At 46.1% G+C, this 20904-nt stretch overlaps 1 protein-coding gene across 2 annotated transcripts; it reads right to left on the minus strand.

Moving 5' to 3' along the window:
* Window positions 6132-20315, minus strand: RNF135 (ring finger protein 135). 2 transcript variants are annotated; one of them, XM_018064257.1, is made up of 5 exons: window positions 19922-20315; window positions 15653-15778; window positions 12412-12571; window positions 8474-8563; window positions 6132-7728 (listed from the first exon to the last, which is right to left on the minus strand). In XM_018064257.1, the coding sequence occupies exons 1-5, from the start codon at window positions 20276-20278 to the stop codon at window positions 7199-7201; spliced, it is 1263 nt and encodes a 420-aa protein (XP_017919746.1). In that variant the 5' UTR covers window positions 20279-20315; the 3' UTR covers window positions 6132-7198. The 2 variants fall into 2 exon arrangements, with proteins under 2 accessions (XP_017919746.1, XP_017919745.1); XM_018064256.1 differs by having other exon boundaries at window positions 6135-7728; window positions 15635-15778.

A 20904-nucleotide genomic window follows, 5' to 3' on the forward strand; every position in this document is an offset into this window, starting at 1 on the left:
GCCAAGGGGGTGAGAGAGAGACTCCAGGCCAAGCAAACGGCAATTGCAAAAGTATATGATGTGACATAGAGAAGGAAGCTGGGCAGGACGTTGCATCTGGGGAGATGACAGGAAATGGGGGCTAGAGGTAGGTGAGAGCAGAGACAGGAAGCAGAACTTTCTATTTTAGGAGACTTTAAGGAGCACCCAGGAGTAAGCTGGGGAGTGACATGATCTAACTCCCATTTCGGAAAGTTCACATTAGAATGAGAATAGACGGGGAGAGGGCTCCTCACTAGAGATGGAGGAACTCGAATTAAAATAATCTTGGAGAGAAGGGATGAGAGTCTGAACCAGAGCACAGATGCAGAGGGAAGAGTTGGGGGTGGGGCAGAGTTGAGATGCCTTGAGAAGGCAGAAGCTAGGCTCAGAACTTGGTGACTAATTGTAGGGAAGGTACTAACTGTACCAGAAAAGCTCCCGTGGCAACGCCCAGACACTGAGTCCTGGAGATGTCACTGACCAAAGCCATAAGTTTTCTGCCCCCAGGGTGTATTTACTCTGAAGAATAAAGGTGAAAATTTTCACTGAGCACAGTCTTCCACATTGCACCAGACCAATCTCTTAGAATCACCTGGTAAAATAAGAGGTGTATAAGTGGTGTAGGGACAGCAGAAACTGTAAGCCTTGTGGACAGAAACCTTTCTTTTTCTCTATTATCTTTCCATCCTGATTAAGTCAAGATGAAAGCCTCAGTAAATCTGTGATACCTGATAATCTTCTTTTGAGCCAGAGAGAGAGAGAGAACACTTCAGTTCAAAAACTTAAGACAAAGGTTCCAAGCTTCTTATAGTGTTTTGTTTTCCTTGAAACATACATTTACGCTTATCTCCATTTCAAACATATGATTCTGGTTTCTGTTTATATCAACTTTTTAAAGCTTCCTTTTGAAACCCATGTACCTGAAGAGGGAAGAGTGAGTTGGTTTAGGAAAGATATTAAATAAAAAATGGTACAGGAGATTTGAAGATGTAACAAAAATCATGGCACATGAAAGGCTGAAGCTTAAGAAACCTTGTCTTTAAAAAGCCTATGGCTGGTTAGGAAGAAAAAAATCACAAATCTTCAGCATAATCTAAGTATTTATAATTAAGGAAGAAAACTTCAGTCATCTGGAAGGACCCAGTGTTTAGGGTTTTGAACAATTATGAATAAGGATGAATTTGGGGCTAACGGCTCAGCAAAGTAGGGGAGATAGAGCCTTTCCGGTCAAAATCCCCAGGTGCCTCCGGGGAAGGGACTTCTCCCTCCAACAGAGCAGAGGAGGCTGAGAGGTCTCCCAGAGAGCAGCATTATTTCATTTTGTGATTTGTCTCTATAATGAGCTAGGAAATAAAGTCTTCACATTGAACTTTTCTGGGGCTTCCACGGTGGTTTAGTGGTAAAGAACCCGCCTGCCAATGCAGGAGACACAGGTTTGACCCCTGATCCTAAAAGATCCCACGTGCCATGGGGAAGCTAAGCTCCTGAGCCACAAATATTGAACCTGTGCTCTGGAGTCCAGGAGCCTCAACTCCTGCGTCAACGTGCTGCAACTACTGAAGGCCTAGAGCCCATGCTCTGCAACAAGAGAAGCCACTGCAACGCGAAGCCCACCCACCCCAGCTAGAGAGTGACCCTGACCCCTACTCATGGCAGCTAGAGAAAAGCCGTGCAGCAATGAAGACCCAGCACAGCCAGAAATAAATAAAATTTTTTTTAATTAAACTTTTCCAGAAAAAAAGAAAAAGTACCCGAGGGAGGAAAAACAAGAGACAGATAGATATAACTGTATTAGGAGCTGTCGTGAGCCTTAAGAAGGTGGTGCCTTCCTCCTTAGTAGATGGTTCTTCCAGGAACCGGAAATTCTGCTGTGCTCTGCTTAGTCGCTCAGTCGTCAGTCTTGTCTGACTCTTTGTGACCCCCGGACTGCAGTCCGCAGGCTCCTCTGTCCATGGGGATTCTCCAGGCAAGAATACTGGAGCGGGTTGCCATGCCCTCCTCCAGGGCATCTTCCCAACCCAGGGATCGAACTCAGGTCTCCTGCATTGCAGGCAGATCCTTTACTGTCTGAGCCACCATGTCAACAACCACTTAGATGTTTGAGAGAAACACCTCCAGCGGGGTGAGCGGCTGCCTTCAGAGTCCCCGACGGGAAGTCTTTCCGGCTTGGTCCTGGGATGGATGCTTCCCCCACACAGTGCAGACCCAAGTGAGAGGTCCTTTATCCACTGGCATTTCAACTTCAGTTCTTCTTCTAGGTAGGATTTTCAGTTTTGTTTGAGAAAAGGGTGTGATTGATATTTTTCACACTGCATGGGAAAGGATATGCTGACAGAAAACTCAAGGCAAGGGACTTCCCTGGTGATCCAGTGACTGGGACTTGGACCTACCAATGTAGGGGGACCTGGGTTTGATCCCTGGTCAGGGAACTGGGAGCTTCCCTGGTAGCTCAACAGTAAAGAATCCGCCTGCAATGCAGCAGCCGCAGGAGATGCGGGTTTGATCCCCTGGAGGAGGGCATGACAACTCACTCCAGCATTCTTGCCGGAGAATCCCATGGATAGAAGAGCCTGATGGGCTACAGTCCATGGGGTTGCAAAGAGTCAGACAAGACTGAATCAACTAACTGGATCTCTCATGCTGCAACTAAGAACTCACGCAGCCAAACAAATATTTAAAAAGAAAGAAAGAAAGCTTGAAAGAAAAGCAAAGAATCCAAAAATGATAAACTTCATTCCCACCTTTATAATTCTTGCGCTCTGGCTGCAGTTTGGGGAACTCATGTGACCGAAGAATTAAACCCCACTCTGACAAAGGCCCCATTGTCCAAACCACCTGAGAGGATGGTATTTAACCAAATGACTTCAATAGGCCAAAACCCTGGCCTTTACTAAGTTTTAAAAGGCAAACATCAGGGACTTCCCTGCTGGTCCAGTGGCTTGGACTCCGTGCTCCCAACGCAGGGGCCTGGGTTCCATCCCTGGTCAGGGAACTGGATCCCACGCGCTGCAAGTAGCACATCCCACCGACCGCAACTAAGACCCAGCACAGCCGAATAAAGATAATAAAGTAGAATAGAATTCATTTTTTAAAAAATGAAAGGCAAACATCAAGGTGACTCTGGGTGAGCTGATAAAGGCTCCACAAAACAGGAAGTGAGAACAGAGAGCCTTTTAATGGTCATCTGGCACAAAGAGAGAGGCCCTGGCCCTGCTTAGGAGCTTGAGGCCGCTAGACTGAGACCTGACACCAGGGAAGAAAGGGCATCTCGTGGCTTCAGTGCTGTGTCTTATCAGAGTGGACAGCCAGGTCCGGGTCTCAGCCAGGATCTTATCAAAGGATGTTAAGCTTTGAGACTAGCAGAGTGGGAACACTGGGCCGGCTCCCAGATCTGCCATGCTCAGCTGACTGATCCTGCCCAAACCCCTAAGCTGGTCCAGGCCCCAACTCCCCTCTCTCAAGCATTAACAAAAGGTGATAATACTCATCACACAGGGTAGTTTATGAGGCTCAGAGAGCAAATGAGTAGATCATGGAGGAAGAATTCGGGTACTCCAGTTTCCAAGAACATGTGTGGAAATGAGGCGTGAATCTAAAGATGCTGGAGACCCAGGTGCTCTGCTGCGCTTAATCGCTCAGTCGTGTCCGACTCTTTGCGACCCCATGGACTGTAGCCTACCAGGCTCCTCTGTCCATAGGGATTCTCCAGGCAAGAATACTGGAGTGGGTTGCCATGCTCTCCTCCAGGGGATCTCCCCAACCCAGGGGTTGAACCCAGATCTCCCACATTGCAGAATTCTTTACCATCTGAGCCACCAGGAAAGCCCAAGAATACTGGAGTGGGTAGCCTATCCCTTTTCCAGGGGATCTTCCCAACTCAGGAATTGAACTGGGGTCCCCTGCATCAGGTGGATTCTTTTCCAGCTGAGCTACCAGAGAAGCCCCAGAGATCAAGGTAGGTGATTTGAAAGTACAGTTCTGAGGCTCCCCTAGCAGTCCAATGGCTAAGACTCTGGACCTGCAATGCAGGGGGCACAAGTCCAATCCGAGGTCAGGGAACTAAGGTCCTGCATGGTGTGGCCAAAAACAGAGAAAGAAAATATCGTTCTGTTATTGTCGTCATGCTTATGACCACCCTGGCATTCTTCCAGCGTCTTCACCCATAACTTTAACTCTTTTGCAACCCTTTGAGGAACAGAAGGAAGGGCCAATAATAATGAGCGCCATTTTACAGGGGAAAGACAATGAGGTGAAACGCACTGCTAAAGGTCGCCTGGCTGGTTTGTGTGGCAAGACTTTCTGTTCAACCCAGTCCAACAGAGCTGGATTCCGCATCTCCAGCAGGTGCTCATGCAACCTGGGGGCCTAGAGATCGATTGTAAGGTGAAGAAAGGGAGAGGAAGGCTGTAGATCAGGTGACTTCAAAGACACAGCAACTGTTAATAGGAGTGATGAAAATGTTCTAAAATTAGATTATGGTGATGGTTTCACAACTCTAAATATACTAAAACACATTGATTTGTACACTTTAAATAGGTGAATTTTATAGTACGTAAATTATATCTCAACAAAGCTGTTAAGATATATCAGGGTTCGTGGTGTTTTTTTTTTTTTTTTGAGTTTATGCTAAAGATGCATGTTTGGGTGCTAAAACTCTAAAGAAATGCAAGCAAGTGATTACTGTAAAAGTCAAGATGCCTTTCAAGTGGAAAGAGGGTTTTGTAACTGGAATGGGGAAAGAGCCTCTGGAGTCGGTAGCATGGATTTATTTCTTGACCTGAAGTGTAAAGGGTGCTTAATAATAATAATGATTATTCCTTACGCTGCACATGTGCTTTGTGGTTTTCTCTATCCATTCTGTTATGGATTCTAAAAAAATGGGGGAAATCACATATGAGATGATACCATGTGATGGCCAGACTATAAGGACCACCCCCCCCCCACTTCCTGGTATTCATGTTCTTGTGAATCCTCATCCCTAAATGTGGGAAGGGCCCGTGACTTGCTTCTAATCAACAGAATAAGGCAAAGGCGAAGGGATGCGTTGGTTATATGTCCGTGTGGTTACATTCAGTTCAGTTCAGTTGAGTCGCTCAGTCGTGTCCGACTCTTTGAGACCCCATGAACTGCAGCACACCAGGCCTCCCTATCCATCACCATCTCCCGGAGTTCACTCAGACCCACATCCATCGAGTCCGTGATGCCATCCAGCCATCTCATCCTGGGTCGTCCCCTTCTCCTCCTGCCCCCAATCTCTCCCAGCATTACATAAGATTTAATGTCGGGACTGATTTGGTGGTCCTGAGGTTAAGAATTCACCTAACTCGGAGGACATTGGTTCGATCCCTTGGTCCAGGAAGATCCCACAATTCATGAGGCAACTCAGCCCATGAACCACAGCTACTAAGCCTGTGCTCGGGAGCCCGTGCTCCACAGTAAGAGAAGCCACTGCATGAGAAGCCTGTGCACCGCAACTAGAGAAGACCACATGCAGCAAAGAAGACCCAGAGCAGCCAAAACTAAATAAATTAAAAAACATTTCTACCACACATCAGCATGAATTAGCCACAGGTCCCCTCCCTCTTGAATGTCCCCTCCCTCCTGAATGTATGGCAGAAACCGAACCAGTATTATAAAGCAATTACTCTTCCATTAAAAATTAACAATTTTTTAAAAAATTAAAGTTTTTAAAAGAGTGAATGTCCACCTTTTCGGAGACTTGATCTCCCTCGTTGGCTTTGATGAAGCAAGCAGCTATGTTGCAGAGGCCCACTGGGTAAGGAACTGGGGTCCTCAGTCTGACAACCCACAAGAAACTGAATGCTGCCGACAACCACGTGAGCTTGGAAGCAAGTCCTTCCCCAGAGGAGCCTCCCTGTCAGCGGCCCTAGTTCACACTCTGACTGCAGCTTTCAAGACTCCAGAACAGAAGCCTCAGCTAAGCCTACCCTGACTGTGGCCCATAGAAGCTTTGAGATTATAAATGTGTGTTGGTTGAAGCCACTGAATGTTTGCTTGATAGCATGCCCCCTGTGGGTGGGGAGGAGGTCCCCTAAAATCAATCTCATTGTCAGTGACTCACTAGAAGGACTCACAGAATTCAGCAAAGCTGCTATACTTGTGATTACAGTTTATTACAATGAAAGGATACAGGTTAAAACCAGGAATAGAAAAAGGCACACAAGGGAGGGGTTGGGAGACCCCACCCTTCTCTCAGTGGCGTTATAGGACTGTAGCTTAGTTCTCCCAGCATGATGTGTGACAATACACGTGGAATACTGCCAATGAGGAAAGCACATCCAAGACTCGGTGTCCAAGGCCTTGATTGGCCCACGGTAGGCAGATTCCTGGGCGGCTCAGATGATCAAGAGTCTGCCTGCAATGAGGGAGATCTGGGTTCAATCCCTGGGTCAGGAAGAATCCCTGGAGAAGGAAATGGCAACCCACTCCAGCATTCTTGCCTGGAAAATCCCATGGATGGAGGAGCCTGGCAGGCTATAGTCCATGGGGTTGCAAAGAGTCAGACACGACTGAGTCACTTTATTCTGTAGGCAGAATCACTGCTCATATGGCTGATCTTAGTTTCCAGCTCCTCCAGAGATCAAGCTGATACTGTGTGGCCCAAGGGCCTCCGATAAAGACAATCTTATAAGGCAGGATAGTCCAAGGGCTTAGATGTTATCTCCTACTCAAGAGCCTATCCTTTCTTTGGACCGCGCAGGGTTTGAACAATGCAAGTTAGCCGAATTAAACAGTTACTTTGCATCCCTCAACTTTAAAAGTTCATTCCTTTATTGTTTGCAATTTCTTTATTTTTAAAAATTATTTTCGGCCGCGCAGGGTCTTGGTTGCTGCGTGCAGGCTTTCTCCAGTTGCGGTGAGCAGGAGTTATTCTTCCTTGGGGTGTGTGGTCTTCTCACTGTGGTGGCTTCTCTTGTGGCCGAGCACGGGCTCCACGGCTCCAGCGCTCAGTAGATGTGGCGCACTGGCTTAGTTGCTCTGTGGCGTGTGGGATCTTTCAGGAATCAGGGATTGAACCCGTGTCCCCTGCTTTGGCAGGTGGATTCCGAACTGTCTGGACCACCAGGGGAGTGCTGGAAGAGGGATTCTTAAGTGGCCACCCTGCTAAAAGTCAGAGAGACCAGGAAACCGCTGTGTTTTAACACCCAGGGAATGTTTACACATTCATTTGCCTTATGGTCAGAGAATTTCCAGGGTATAAGCCATACAGCCAGAAGGCAGGGTGTAGAGGAAAAGAGACAGAGACTGGGCACTCAAACAGAGGCTTCGCCTGATCTGCCTCGGAATAGAAGGCAAGTTTTCCCTCTTCAAGGTCCAGCCAGATGCCCACCACACTAGGTCTGTCTGAGCCGAGGACAGTTTCCTTGACCATGCACCATGCAGAGAGCTCACTGGTCCCTTTCCACTCTACACACCAGGAGTCCATGGTCCTTCCCAGGATCTGGTCACGCTTCATCCCCCGTGAAGCCACCCCGACTGCCCAGTGGCTACAATGCTGAGTGTCCACTTCCCAGTAATGCTGCCCAGAAGAGAGAGGCTGGGAACATAAAGCCTGGCTGGAGGCAAACCTCTCGGAACTCCAGGCATAGAACATTGGGAAGTCAGACACAGTCACTGTCCGGTGATCCACAGACACCTTTAGATTACAGGAGAGGCTCTCAAGCTCAAAGGTTGGACTGATGGCCCCTGGGGGGAAAAAACAGAACATGACCAGTCAGCTCTGATGGTTCATGCTACGAGGTACTGAAATAGCGAAAAGCAGCTGTGTATCTTTGAATGCGATCCAGTTTTTCTTTTATTAGCATTACAGTCGGAATGTCAACTTACAGTGGAAGCTTGTTATACATACCCCTGATGCTGTTCTAGTAACAATACTCCCCTCTCCCACCTTCATTTCTACTTAGCCTTCTTTCAGGAAGCTGTCTGTGAAGCCCACCCCACGAAAGTCACCTCTTGCTTTTCCCCTAATGCTTTACCTGATCACTAGTGATACTTAACCATTTTCTATCTGTAGTAGAGTGATTGATGATTATGGCTATTTACATCTCTCTGGTTACACTAAGCTTCCTGATTAAGGCTCATGTCTTATTCATTTTGTATATTCCATACTGTTTTCCACTAAGGGAGTAAATAACTGCTAATACTCGGCATTCCTACTGAAACTCATATTTACACACGTTTGCTCACTTACCCTGATGACAATCCCACAAGGAAGTAAGTACTACTATCTCCATCTTACAGATGAGGGAACTGAGGCTCAACCTGGAATTTGGGAGTCTTCAACCCCTTCTGCCTCTGTCATCAGCTCCCCATGGGGAGGGGCCAGGTGTAGAGGAACTAGCCAAGGGGTCTAACAGCAGAGAGATGGACACAAAGGCAGCTCCTTGCTCCGCCAAGCCAAACCCAAGTTGTAGGCAGATCATATACTTACATCGAGCAAACAAGGAAGCCTTCTTGGGTGCAAAGCGGCTCTGGTCAGGCAGTGGGCATGAGGAAGAAGATGGAACTTCTGGGAGTTCAACTATGGAATCAAAAATATTAGGAGAGGGAATCAGTCCCATCAAAAAAAAAAAATGCACGTAGAAGATATCCAAACATCGTGATCAACACACACAGCTTGTCTTTCTCATCATCAGCATTTGATCAGGCAGCACATCCAGCTTAGGTGTATCTAGTCCCATGTTCTTACTGTGGACTTTTTCCCCCCACTGAGTCCTAAGCTCCTTGCTGGCAGAGATTTTATTCATCTCTGTATTCTACATTGCCCATTGCCAGGTACATAGGAAGTATTTCATGCATATCTATCAAATAAATTAACTAATATGGTTCTAGGAGATCACAGCACCCTCACCCCCAGAATCTCCATGACTTCAGGTCAATGCTTTAAATCATTATTAAACTGGGAAACATGAGTTGATATGAGACTCATCACAACTGCTGATACCTATTTCCTCTCAATATACTGAAGTTCTGTTTTCATTTTATTGAAGTATAGTTGCTTTAGTGTTGTGTTAATTTCTGCTGCTGCTGTTGCTAAGTCGCTTCAGTCGTGTCCGACTCTGCAACCCCATAGACGGAAGCCCACCAGGCTCCCCCGTCCCTGGGATTCTCCAGGCAAGGACCCTGGAAAGGATTGCCATTTCTTTCTCCAATGCATGAAAGTGAAAAGTGAAAGGGAAGTCGCTCAGTTGTGTCCGACTCTTAGCGACCCCATGGACTACAGCCTACCAGCCTCCTCCGTCCATGGGATTTTCCAGGCAAGAGTACTGGAGTGGGGTGTCATTGCCTTCTCCAGTGTTAATTTCTGCTATACAACAAAGTGATTCATGTATACACATATATATTCTTGTTCATATTCTTTTCTGTTATGATTCATCACTGGCTACTGAATATAGTTCCCTGTGCTATACAATAGGGCCTTGTTGTTTATCCATCCTATATATAATAGTTATACCTGCTAATCCCAAGGCTTGTCAGGTGGCTCAGTGGTAAAGAATCCACCTGCCAATGCAGGAGCCTCAGGAGAAAAGGCTTCAATCCCTGGATTAGGAAGATCCCCTGGAGGAGGAAATGGCAACCCCTTCCAGGATTCTCGCCAGGACAATCCCATGGATAGAGGAACCTGGCAGGGTACAACCCATGGGGTTGCAAAGAGCTGGACGTGACTGAGTGACTGAGCATGTGCTAACCCCAAACTGTGCTAAATGTTATTATTACCTTAAAGCTACTGTGTGCTTACAATGACCACAGTAAGTGGCAGAAGGGAAAGTAAGGGAGATGCTAGGACACGGACTATGAAGGTGAAATCTTCCCCATTTGTATCCTGAAGTGACAGCAGCATAAACTGAACCTCAGAGCCGGATGATGTAAACTTACGGTGTAGACAGATACAGTACAGTGCTGTAACCGTATTTTCTCTTCCTTATGCTTTTCGTAATAACATTTTCTTTTATTCTAACCAACTTTACTGTAAGAACATAGTGTATAGTACACAAAACATACGAAGTATGTGTTAATCAACTGTTCATGCTGTAGTATGGCTTCCAGTCAACAGTAGGCTACTGGTAGTTAAGTTCTGGGGCAGTGAAAAGTTATAGTCAGATTTTCGGCTTCATGGGCGTTTGGTGCCCCTAATCCTCACGGGTTCAAGGGGCAACTGCACTCCTCAATAATTAAATTTGTATTACAAATAATCACCCATACTGGGTAAGCCCAAAATGGTCATCAAAACTGGAGTGTGCATTAAAATCTCCTGCAAAGTTGGTACAAATACAAATCCTTGGTACTTAGTCCCAGAGATGCTAGCTCAATAGTTTGGCAACGGGGCCTGGATTCTGAATTTTCATTGTTTAAGGGTGAGAAGATTTTTAATTAATACTATGAAGTGAGCATAATATTGATATCAAAATCAGGAAAAACACCTAAGAAAAAAAAAGTAACAACATAGGCTAACACACTGGAGATTATCTGCATTCTTTCTAGTGTTATACAGAGCCCTGGGCCATGCCTCGAGAAACACTGTGCCGTTTAGGCGGCGTGATTTCCACAGCAGCTCATGGTCTATCTCAGTTCAGTTCAGTTCAGTTCAGTCACTCAGTCGTGTCCAACTCTTTGTGACCCCATGAATCGCAGCGCACCAGACCTCCCTGTCCATCACCAACTCCCGGAGTTCACTCAGACTCACGTCTATCGAGTCAGTGATGCCATCCAGCCATCTCATCCTCTGTCGTCCCCCTTCTCCTCCTGCCCCCAATCCCTCCCAGCATCAGAGTCTTTTCCAATGAATCAACTCTTCACATGAGGTGGCCAAAGTACTGGAGTTTCAGCTTTAGCATCATTCCTTCCAAAGAAATCCCAGGGCTGATCTCCTTCAGAATGGACTGGTTGGATCTCCTTGCAGTCCAAGGGACTCTCAAGAGTCTCCTCCAACACCACAGTTCAAAAGCATCAATTCTTTGGCACTCAGCCTTCTTCACAGTCCAACTCTCACATCCATACATGACCACTGGAAAAACCATAGCCTTGACTAGACGGACTGTAGTCAGCAAAGTATTGTCTCTGCTTTTGAATATGCTATCTAGGTTGGTCATAACTTTTCTTCCAAGGGGTAAGTGTCTTTCAGTTTCATAGCTGCAATCACCATCTGCAGTGATTTTAGAGCCCAAAATAATAAAGTCTGACACTGTTCCCACTGTTTCCCCATCTATTTACATAGGGTCAAAGGAAATCATTGTGAGGAGGCCAAATTGCTTAGCAGCTGTTAAAGTGCTGACTTGAAGAACAGCTAATCTATTGTCTTAAAAACAATCTTGTGAGAACTTCAGGGAATGATGTTTCAGGAAATATTCAGATCCTGTGTTTTAAAGCTGCCCTGGACTGGTCCAAACAATCAAAATCAAAACACCCGAAACAGGGGCTTCCCTGGAGGTCCACAATGGCAACCGGCAGTCCCGTGGTTAAGTCTCTGAGTTTCCAGTGCAGGGGTTGCAAGTTCTGTCCCAGGTCAGGGAAACTAAGACTCCATGTGCCTTGATACCATCCCCGCCCCCCCCAAAAAGACTCCTTTTTCCCCTACAGCGGAATGAGCTTAAAAAAAAAAAAGCCAAGATAATAAAAATTGTACTCGCTAAGACATACTTGAATTTTCTAAGTTAAATTTTTTTAAAAACTATTTTATTTCTGAAGTTGCAGTGAACGGGGGCTACTCTCTCACTGCGGTCTCAGGCTTCTCATAGTGGTGACTTCTCTTGTTCTAGGGTGTGCGGGCGTCGGTTGTCATGGTTCTCGGGCTCTAGAGCAGAGGCTAAGTAGTTGTATTGCACAGGCTTAGTTGCTTCTCAGCATGTGGGATCTTAGTTCCCTGACCTGGGATTGAACCAGTTTCCCCTGCACTGACAGGTGGATTCTTACCCACTGGGACACCAGCTAACTTCTGTTATAATCTACGTTGTTACTACTTAACATGTTAACACTCCCACCAGAGATTATAGTTGAATAGAACTGTACACAAAGTTGCATTCTTCATTAATAAGACATTTACTAGTGAAAAATTAAAAAGCCGCCTATTTCTGAATCTCCTCAAGTAGAATAACACAGGTGTGCAGTGAGCTAGCAAAATCAGGTCTAGGTTCTGGATTTATAGGTCTTAGAAAATGAGTTTCTGTCTATTAAGGGCCTGTGTTATATCACACCTCCAGTCAGGTCCGAAAACACATCCAGCCACAAAAATAGCTCAGCCCACTCCTTCCTCATTCATATCCCAGAGAACACACAGCTGGGCTCAGAGAGCCTGTTCCCTCAAAACGAAGCCGTGGGACACTGGCCTGGCTTCCATAATCAAACCTCCTATACCAAATAACATCAACTCACCCTGTGTTTGTTCTTTAAGGGCCCCTTTCTGCGTGAAGTTTTCTCGTAATTTTTCTTGGATCTTTTCTAGGTCATGGAGAATATCTTTCATTTTTTGCTCAGGTGGGCTGGAACTCACTTTGGGAGAAGCCAAGGAAAGGTCCACCCCTTCCAACAAAGTCTATTGATGAATAAGAACAGAATGAAAGAAAGGGAGAGAGAGGGAGGGGGAAGGGAGAGGGAAGGAAGGAAGGAAGAAAGAAAACCTTCTAAAGAATGCATCAAATATATTCCAGTCCTGCCAACCATCTATAATTTTCTACTTACCTCCCAACAGGTTTTTCAAAATATAATTAGGCCCTCAAAATACGTGCCTTGAAAACAATCTGGAATACACTATTATGGCAATAATATTAGAGAGTAGCGATTTCTGGTTAATGGGGTTATGGATGGGTTGTGGGTCTTAAACTGCTATGTATTTTCTAGTATTTTGTACAACAGATACAGAATTCTTAGCTCATACCTCCCCAAAAAAAGTTTTAAAGTTTTAGGTCCATCTTATAGGGGCCTTACAAAATAAATAATACAGATAGTCACTAAGATAAGCCACAGAGGCTGAAATAGTCCTCCCCCGACTGCTATCATCTTATCATAGTAACTCTTCCCCTGGGCCAAGGCAATCATGTGGCCTGCATCCAGTCTCTGGAGCCTCCAACACACACTCTCTGCTTTTCTTTACCTTCAGGTCCTGTTTTTCCCCAGCACAGCTTCTCATCTGCTCACCACCTTCCTACCTCCAGCACTTGACTTTCCTTTCCAACTTAGGAAAACCCATTTCCCATTCTTTTCGTCAGTCATGACAGGAGTAGGTACCACCTCTTGTGTATTTTCCACTGCTCACCTCTAACTACCTAACAACCTTCCAAGATAGGTTTGTTACCCCCATTTTGCAAAAGAAGGTTAGGGCTGTGTGTGTGTGTGTGCTCAGTCCTGTCCGACCCCATGGACTGTAACCCATCAGCCTCCTCTATCCATGGAATTTTCTAGGAAAGAATACTGGAATGGGTCGCCATTTCCAGGGTTAGGGTTAGGGTTAGTTAACTAAATTGCCACAGTTAATTTGATTGTCCCACATTTTCACATTGCTTAAGGACATTTTAAAACAAGATATTAAAAAAAAAAATCTTCCCATTAAACCAATGAGGAGCAGGCCACAGATCATTTGTTGTTGTTTTACAGAGAGAAGCCTGAGACTCAGAAAGATGAAATGACTGGCCCAAGGTCATAACACTAGTGAGTAACCACATCAGGACTGACAAACTCTCAGACTTTCTGCCCCAACACACTGCATCCCTGAGGACCCATTTATTCACTCATTCACATACTCTGGGTATTTACTGAGCATTTACTATGTCCCCAGCACTGTGCCAGGCCTGGGAAAACAAAAATGAACAAAAGAACAAGTCATCAAGGTCTCTGCCCTCCTAGAGCTTAGAGTCCAGTGCTTGGGAAGACGAATGAAAGACAATAAATTAATAAATTATGGTGTCAATCACTATCAAGTCACAAGTCTGACAACTGCTGCAAACGAAAGGGACATAGAATCACACACATGAGAGCCTTAGTAAGGGAACTTGACTTCTTCAAGGAAGTGATAATCTAGTCGAGGTCTGAAGGACGAGCAGGCATGACCTACATGACAGGGGAAAAGAAGAACATTCCATGGTATGGGCCCCGTAATGAGAAGCAGTGTGACTCTATAGTGGGAACAGAACGGAGTGATTAGGAGGCTTTGCTAGAAATCCAGATCAGAGATGGTCATAGGATTGGATTAGAGATGTTTTTAAGGAGCTCCAGAATAGTAAATAGGTTCAAGAGATGTTTAGCCAGGTGATGGAGGAGGGCAACATGATCCTCAGCTTTCTGACTTGGGCACTTGGAAGGGTTACAGGGTCAGCTGCTCAGACAGGGTACCTAGAGGAGAGACAGCTCAGGATGGATTAAGTGTGATGTGCCTCTGAGATGCCAAGAGGAAAAGACGAAAAGGAAGACACCAGATCAGAGGAGGGTCCAGACTGAAGCTACGTTTGTGCCCAGGGTGGGTAATGAAAGCCACAGGTGTGGACAGGGCCATCTGAGGGAAAGAGACAGTGACCTACAACTCAGCCTTGAGGAATCCCAGCATTTCACTGCTTAGCAGAGGAGAGTAAACCTGCCAAACAGACGGAAAAAGAGCAGCCAGAGAGACATGGGGGAAAACTGGAAGACTCGTATCTCAGAGCTAAGGGGAAAGAAAGCTTCAAGAATGAAGTTGTGAGAAGCAGCAGACTCACTGATATACAGAAAACAAATCTGCGGTTAGCAGTAGCTAGTGGGAGGTTGCTGTATATCGCAGGGAGCTCAGCTGGGTGCTCTCTAATGACCTAGGGGGGTGGGATGGGAGGGGGACAGGAGGGAGGCTCAAGAGAGAGGGGGGAGTATATGTATTCGTGTAGCTGATTCACTGTGTTGTACGGCAGAAACAAACATGACACTGTGAAGCAACTGCATTCCAAAAATAAAATTTTTTTTAAAAAGAAAAAAGGGGGAAGAAAAAGATCTTTTATCTCTGGTCATAGCAGAACAGGTTTCAAAAACACATTTTCTTTTAAATATATTCAGCTATTACACAGTGTTTTGTAAATATATATATTAAATATATATAAATATTAAAAACCAAACAAATCATTGGGGAGAGAGGGGAAGAGAGGCAACCCGGGGGCAGGGGAGTGAGCGGTAAAAACTGCTGGGTGTGAGACAGGCCAGGAGGATGTGTTGTGCAACACTGGGAACATAGCCGATATTTTGTAACAACTGTAAATGAAGTATAACTTTTAAAAATCATACAGAATCTTTAAAAAATTTAAAAAAAAAAAGAATGATGCTGTGGTCAACTATGTCATAGGTGGCTGAAAGGCCAATGAGAATAAAAGCTAGAAGGTCTGGAGGATTTGTATAGAGGTCACTGGTGATCTTTGGGGAGTAAGCTGGTTACGTGGAGTGGCAAGAATGGGTGCCTTCACACCTCACCTCAAACATTCCAAACTCCCAATTATCTGTGTTGGGTAGTGAAGAGCAAGGTGAAAGATTGGGATTTAGCGCATCCTTCAAGGGCAAACATATTCATCTTGCTTCCCAGCGGTTCCAGGGAGTTGTCCCTAGCCCCACCCCCTAGCACATCCTTTCTTCTCCCAGATGAGCCTACCATAGCCAGAATGCTCACTTCTTTATCTGGTTCAGATTCTGGGAGGCGTCTCGGACTCTGAAGGTTCCTGACAATATCTATAAGCCGTTCCACCAGCTTTGCCAGCTCCCGGTCAACTTCTGTGATGCTCCTCGGTGCCTCCACCTTTAAAAGAGCAAAGCAGAACACAAAGCTGGACCCGGGAACCAGCTCTAGACAGAGGGAGCTGTAAACACTGGATAAAGGAAGTGACAAAAATGTCTAGAGGAAAAGGAGGTGAAGTCCTCGGACTTTCCACATTCCCACGTTCCCCTCCTGGTTGTCCAGTAGCCGTACCAGGGAAGCAGCGTTCATCCATCAGATGGGGCCAGGGGAGTGGGGGGTGGGAGTGAGGCATGAAGGGAAGACTGGGGTTATTTTGAACTGGGGAAGTCAGACAAAGTAGGGTGGGAGCCTGGAGATTTGGTGCAGGTGGCAGCTGGTAAGTTGAGTGGAAGGCATTTAGCTCAGGCTTTAGCTCCATTCTCACCTCTGACTCATCCTGCGTCTTCACCACTCCTTTCAAAAATTAAAGCGACCACCCCTAGTTCCCTTTAACAGTGAAAAGCATCTACTATGAAAGGATCGTGGAGATTCTAGATTGCTGTACAGATGCAAGCTCTTTTTGTTTATCGGCGTCCTTCACATTTAAAGAAACATTCAGATGAGAATGCTAAACAACTCCGCTTCCAGAGCTTCATCTGCGCAGCTGCCTGGCTGAGAGTGGGAGGAAGTTTGGCCACCAACATATTCTGGCAAGAACCTCAAGACCTGGTGACCATCATCAGAGGCAGGCGGGGCCCAGAAGTCATTGGAGAAATCTGAACTACCTCCCAAAGTGGTCCTACATAGAACCACAGAAATACAAGATTTTCATTATTCTACTCTAAATAAACCAGAGTTTTTAACAACTTTGGGGGGACAGCTCTCACTTTTTAAATTATGCTGGAACCTCCAAAACTGGAACTAATTTTTCATCTCTAAGAAGCACTTATGTCCCTCAAAATAGCATGTGTTTCAGAGGCCATATGCAGACTAATTTTCAGAGGAAGGTGGCTGACCACTGGTAACATTGTTTGCTCTTGTATATCCAGGTCTCACTCCTAAACATTCTGGCAGCTGGAATTCTGGAGTGGAGCCCTTATCTAGACACCTGAGCAAATTAAAAACTTTTATAAATAAGTGTTGGTGCTTTTTCTATCCATAAAACTGCACACTTATCGTGATGAATGTAGAAAATGCACAGAATTGAAAGAAGAAACATTTTAAATCATCCAATATCTTACTATCCACAGACAATTGTAATCTGAAAGCCAATGCAAAGTATATTCAGTCACTATACTAACAAATAGTTTTAAGGACCTGAGGGATAATGCTGAATTTATTCATCTGTGGCCACACCGCTCAGCTTGTAGGGTCTCAGTCCCCTGACCAGGGATAGAACCTGGGCCACGGCAGTGAAAGCGCTGAATCCTAACCACTAGACCACCAGGGAATTTCCAATGCTGTGTTTATAACCAAAAAGAAGAAAACAGCTTTAATTATAAGGGGGGGGGGGGAGGAAGCAACCAATATGTCCATTAAAAGGTGAATAGACAAACTGTGGGACATGTATGCAATGGAATATTATTTGGCAATAAAAAGAAATGAACAGTCAAGCCACAAATCTTAATTATGTTTAGTGAAAGAAACTAGTCTGAGAAAGCTAGACACTGTATGATGCCAATGGTATGACATTCTGGAAAAGCCAAAGAGATAGCAAAAAAAAATCAGTCATTGCCAGGGGTTGGCAGGGGGTGAGGGGATACACAAAGGTGGGGCTCAGGGGGTTTTGAAGGCAGTACAACTATAACTGCAGCTACCTGACTTCGTGCATTTGTCAAAACGCATAGAATGGTACAACACAGAGCGAACTGCAACTATGGATTTTAGTAAATGACAATGTATCAATATTGGTTCACGGGACTCCCCTGGTGGTCCAGTGGTTAAGAATCCACCTGCCAATGCAGGGGATTGACCCCTGATCCGGGAAGATTCCACACGCCACCGGGCAAGTAACCCTGTGCACCACCGCCACTGAGCCCCCGTGCCCTAGAGGCCCTGCTCCACAACAAGTAGCCACCGCAATAAGCGCAAGCACGGAAACTAGAGCGTAGCCCCCACTCAACACAACTAGAGAAAGCCCATGGGCAGCAGTGAAGACCCAGTGCAGCCAAAAAAATAAATGAAAATTTTAAAAACTGGTTCACAAATTGTAACAGAGGAACCAAACTAATGCAAGAGAGTAGTAATAAGGAAAACTGTGAGGGGAATAAGGGAACTTTCTGCACTATCTGCTCAATTTTCTATAAATCTAGAACTGCTCTAAAGTCTATTAATTATTTTTGGGAAAAAAAAAAAAAAGGAGTAGATAGCTCCAAGCTTTCTGACCCTCCATCAGTCCCTAGCCTGTCCCAACACATCACACACAGAAACGTCACAAAACAAGCAAAAACTGTCAGAATCAACTTTTTGAGGCAGAACTCTGGCAATCACTGACTCAAAAAAACACAACCTGGCAGTAGGAAGCTTTGTGACATTCTGACCTGCACTCACCTCATTCCCTTCCTGGCTCAGTGACAGTACTGAAAATTTCCAGCATGAAACTCTGGTCCTGGTTCCCAAAGACACAGAAGAGATCTTATTCCCAAACCATTGCATATGTCTGTTCTAACCAGGCTCAGGGTTCCCAAACCATTGCATATGCCTGTTCTAAGCAGGCTCGGGGCTGTCTGAAGGAATGACACAGGGTGCTCATTCATCTTTGTTTCACCTAACTTGGAGCTCAGCTCAGAGAGGTGGTGGGCATTGCTCAGAAATGCTGCAAGAGGAGTCAGCCTTGCAGGTGTCCGGGGCAAAAGAGCATGGTGTAAACTGACAATACCCTAAGTCACGGTGGCTAACAGATGAGGAGCAAATAGACCTAAGTCCCTGGAGCAAAAGTTGAGAACTGGAACCCTTCTACTTTGTTAATGGGAATGCAAAATATTTTTGCTGTGTGGAATGCAGTTTGGCTATTCCTCAGTTAGCTAAACACAGACCTGTCACATGGGCCAACAATTCTGCTCCTACCGGAAAGAACTGAAAATAGGAGCTCGGATATCTGTACACCAACGTTCACTGCAATGTTACTTATGATAACCAAAAGGTGGAAACAATCCAAATGTCCATCAATGTTTGAATGGATTAAAAAAAAAAAAGAGTGGTATAATCAAACAAGGGAATTATCATTCAGCCACAAAAAAGGGAATGAAGTTCGGACCTCCTTGGTGGCCCAGTGGATACCAATCTGCCTGCCAATTTAGGGGACATGGGTTCGATCCCTGGTCTGGGAAGATTCCCCCTACCTCAAAACAACTAAGCTCCTGCCCAACAACTTCTGAGCCTGTGCTCTAGAGCCTGAGAGCCGCAACTACTGAAGCCTGCGTGCCCTACAGCCAAGGCTGGGCAACAAGAAAAGCCACCGGAATGAGAAGCCTTCACACCGCAACCAGACAGTAGCCCCCACTCACAACTAGAAAGCCTGAGAATAGCAATGAAGATCCGGTGCAACCGAAAATAAACAAATGAATGAATAGTTTTAAAAAAAAAAGGACTGAATTTCAGATATATGCTACAACACAAATGAATCTTGAAAATGGTATAGCAACTGAAAGAAGCCAAAGCTAGAAACGAAGCGGCAAATACTACATGACTCCACTTGTATGAAATACATAGAGTAGGCCAAGTCATAGAGACAGAAAGTAGATGAGAAGGTGCCACGGGCTGGAGGGAAGGGAGAGGTCATTGCTTCATGGGTACAGAATTACTGTTTGTAGTGATGAAAAAGTTTTGGAACTAGACAGTGTTGATCATTGCACAGCAATGTGAATATAATGCCACTGAACTGTACATTTAAACATGGTTAAATGGCAATTTTCTGTTATATAACGTAAACATATTTTAGCACAATTAAAAATCGTCAGAGAGGCTGCAGAAAGACTGGAAATAAGTGGAAATAGTCCAGGGTAGATAGCACTTAAGTTGATAGGATTTCAGACTTGGATTTTTTTTCTCCTGCTTCTTCATATTTCTCTGAACTTTCCAAAGAACGGGTTCTATGTACAGCCTGAGAAAACTAAAGTGAAAGGAGAAACAAACAGGAAGAGAGGAAGCGCCCTGTGGGTACCGCGGTGCAGGCGGCGCGGATGAGCGGAGGGCAGAGGGCAACCGCTGGTCCCGCCTCCCTACCCGCAGCTGCGCCGTGGGGCGCCCGGGTCGGGGCGCCGGGCGAGGTGCTGGACCCGGCTCCGGGCCGGGGTACGGGCTCAGGCCCTCCAGCTCTCGCGCCGCCAGCCTGTATTTGTCCGCCAGGGCCTCCAGCATTGTGTTCTTCCGCAGCTGCGGCGGCCGGGGGGCGCCCTCGCGGCAGGTGGGGCAGAACCGGCCGCGACTCGCGGCCCACAGGTCCAGCAGGCAGTCGCGACAGAAAGTGTGGCCGCAGGGCAGCGTGGCGGGCCAGGCCAGCAGATCGTGACAGATGATGCAGCCCAAGTCGTCCTCCGCCAGCCACACGGGGATCGCCGGGCCCGCGTCCAGGCCCGCCATGGTCCCAGGCCGCCCCGCGGTGGGCGGGGAAGTCGGGGCCACGTGGGGACCGCCAGCTCCTCCCTCGCTCTCTGCCTGTCCGCTCCTCCTTCGCTGACGCTCAGGTCCACCCTCGTTTCCTTTTTACTGTCCCCCTGCGAGCTCACTGGGAAATTAGCTCGCCCCAAGTCGCTAGAAACACGCCGATGCCATAAACAAAAAGGAATCTGAGTCCGGCTGTAGTGACCCAAAGCCTGTTATACAGTGAAGTAAGTCGGAAAGAGAAAAACAAATATTGTATATTAACACACACACCAGCCAATCAACCCTGAATTTGGAAGGACTGAAGCTGAAGCTCCGATACTTTGGCCACCTGATGCGAAGAGCTGACTCATTGGAAAAGACCCTGATGCTGGGAAAGAGTAAAGGCAGGAGGAGAAGGGGACCACAGAGGGTGAGATGGTTGGATGGTATCATGGACTCAATGGGCTGAGTTTGAGCAAACTCCGGGAGATGGTGAAGGACCAGGAAGCCTGGCCCGCTGCCGTCCATGGGGTCGCAAAGAGTTGGACACAGCTGAGCAACTCAACAACAAAAAACAACAGCATACACAAATGCACACACATATGTATAGAATCTAAAAAAAA

This window comes from Capra hircus, chromosome 19 (assembly GCF_001704415.2).
Source record: "Capra hircus breed San Clemente chromosome 19, ASM170441v1, whole genome shotgun sequence".
Lineage (NCBI taxonomy): Eukaryota > Metazoa > Chordata > Mammalia > Artiodactyla > Bovidae > Capra > Capra hircus.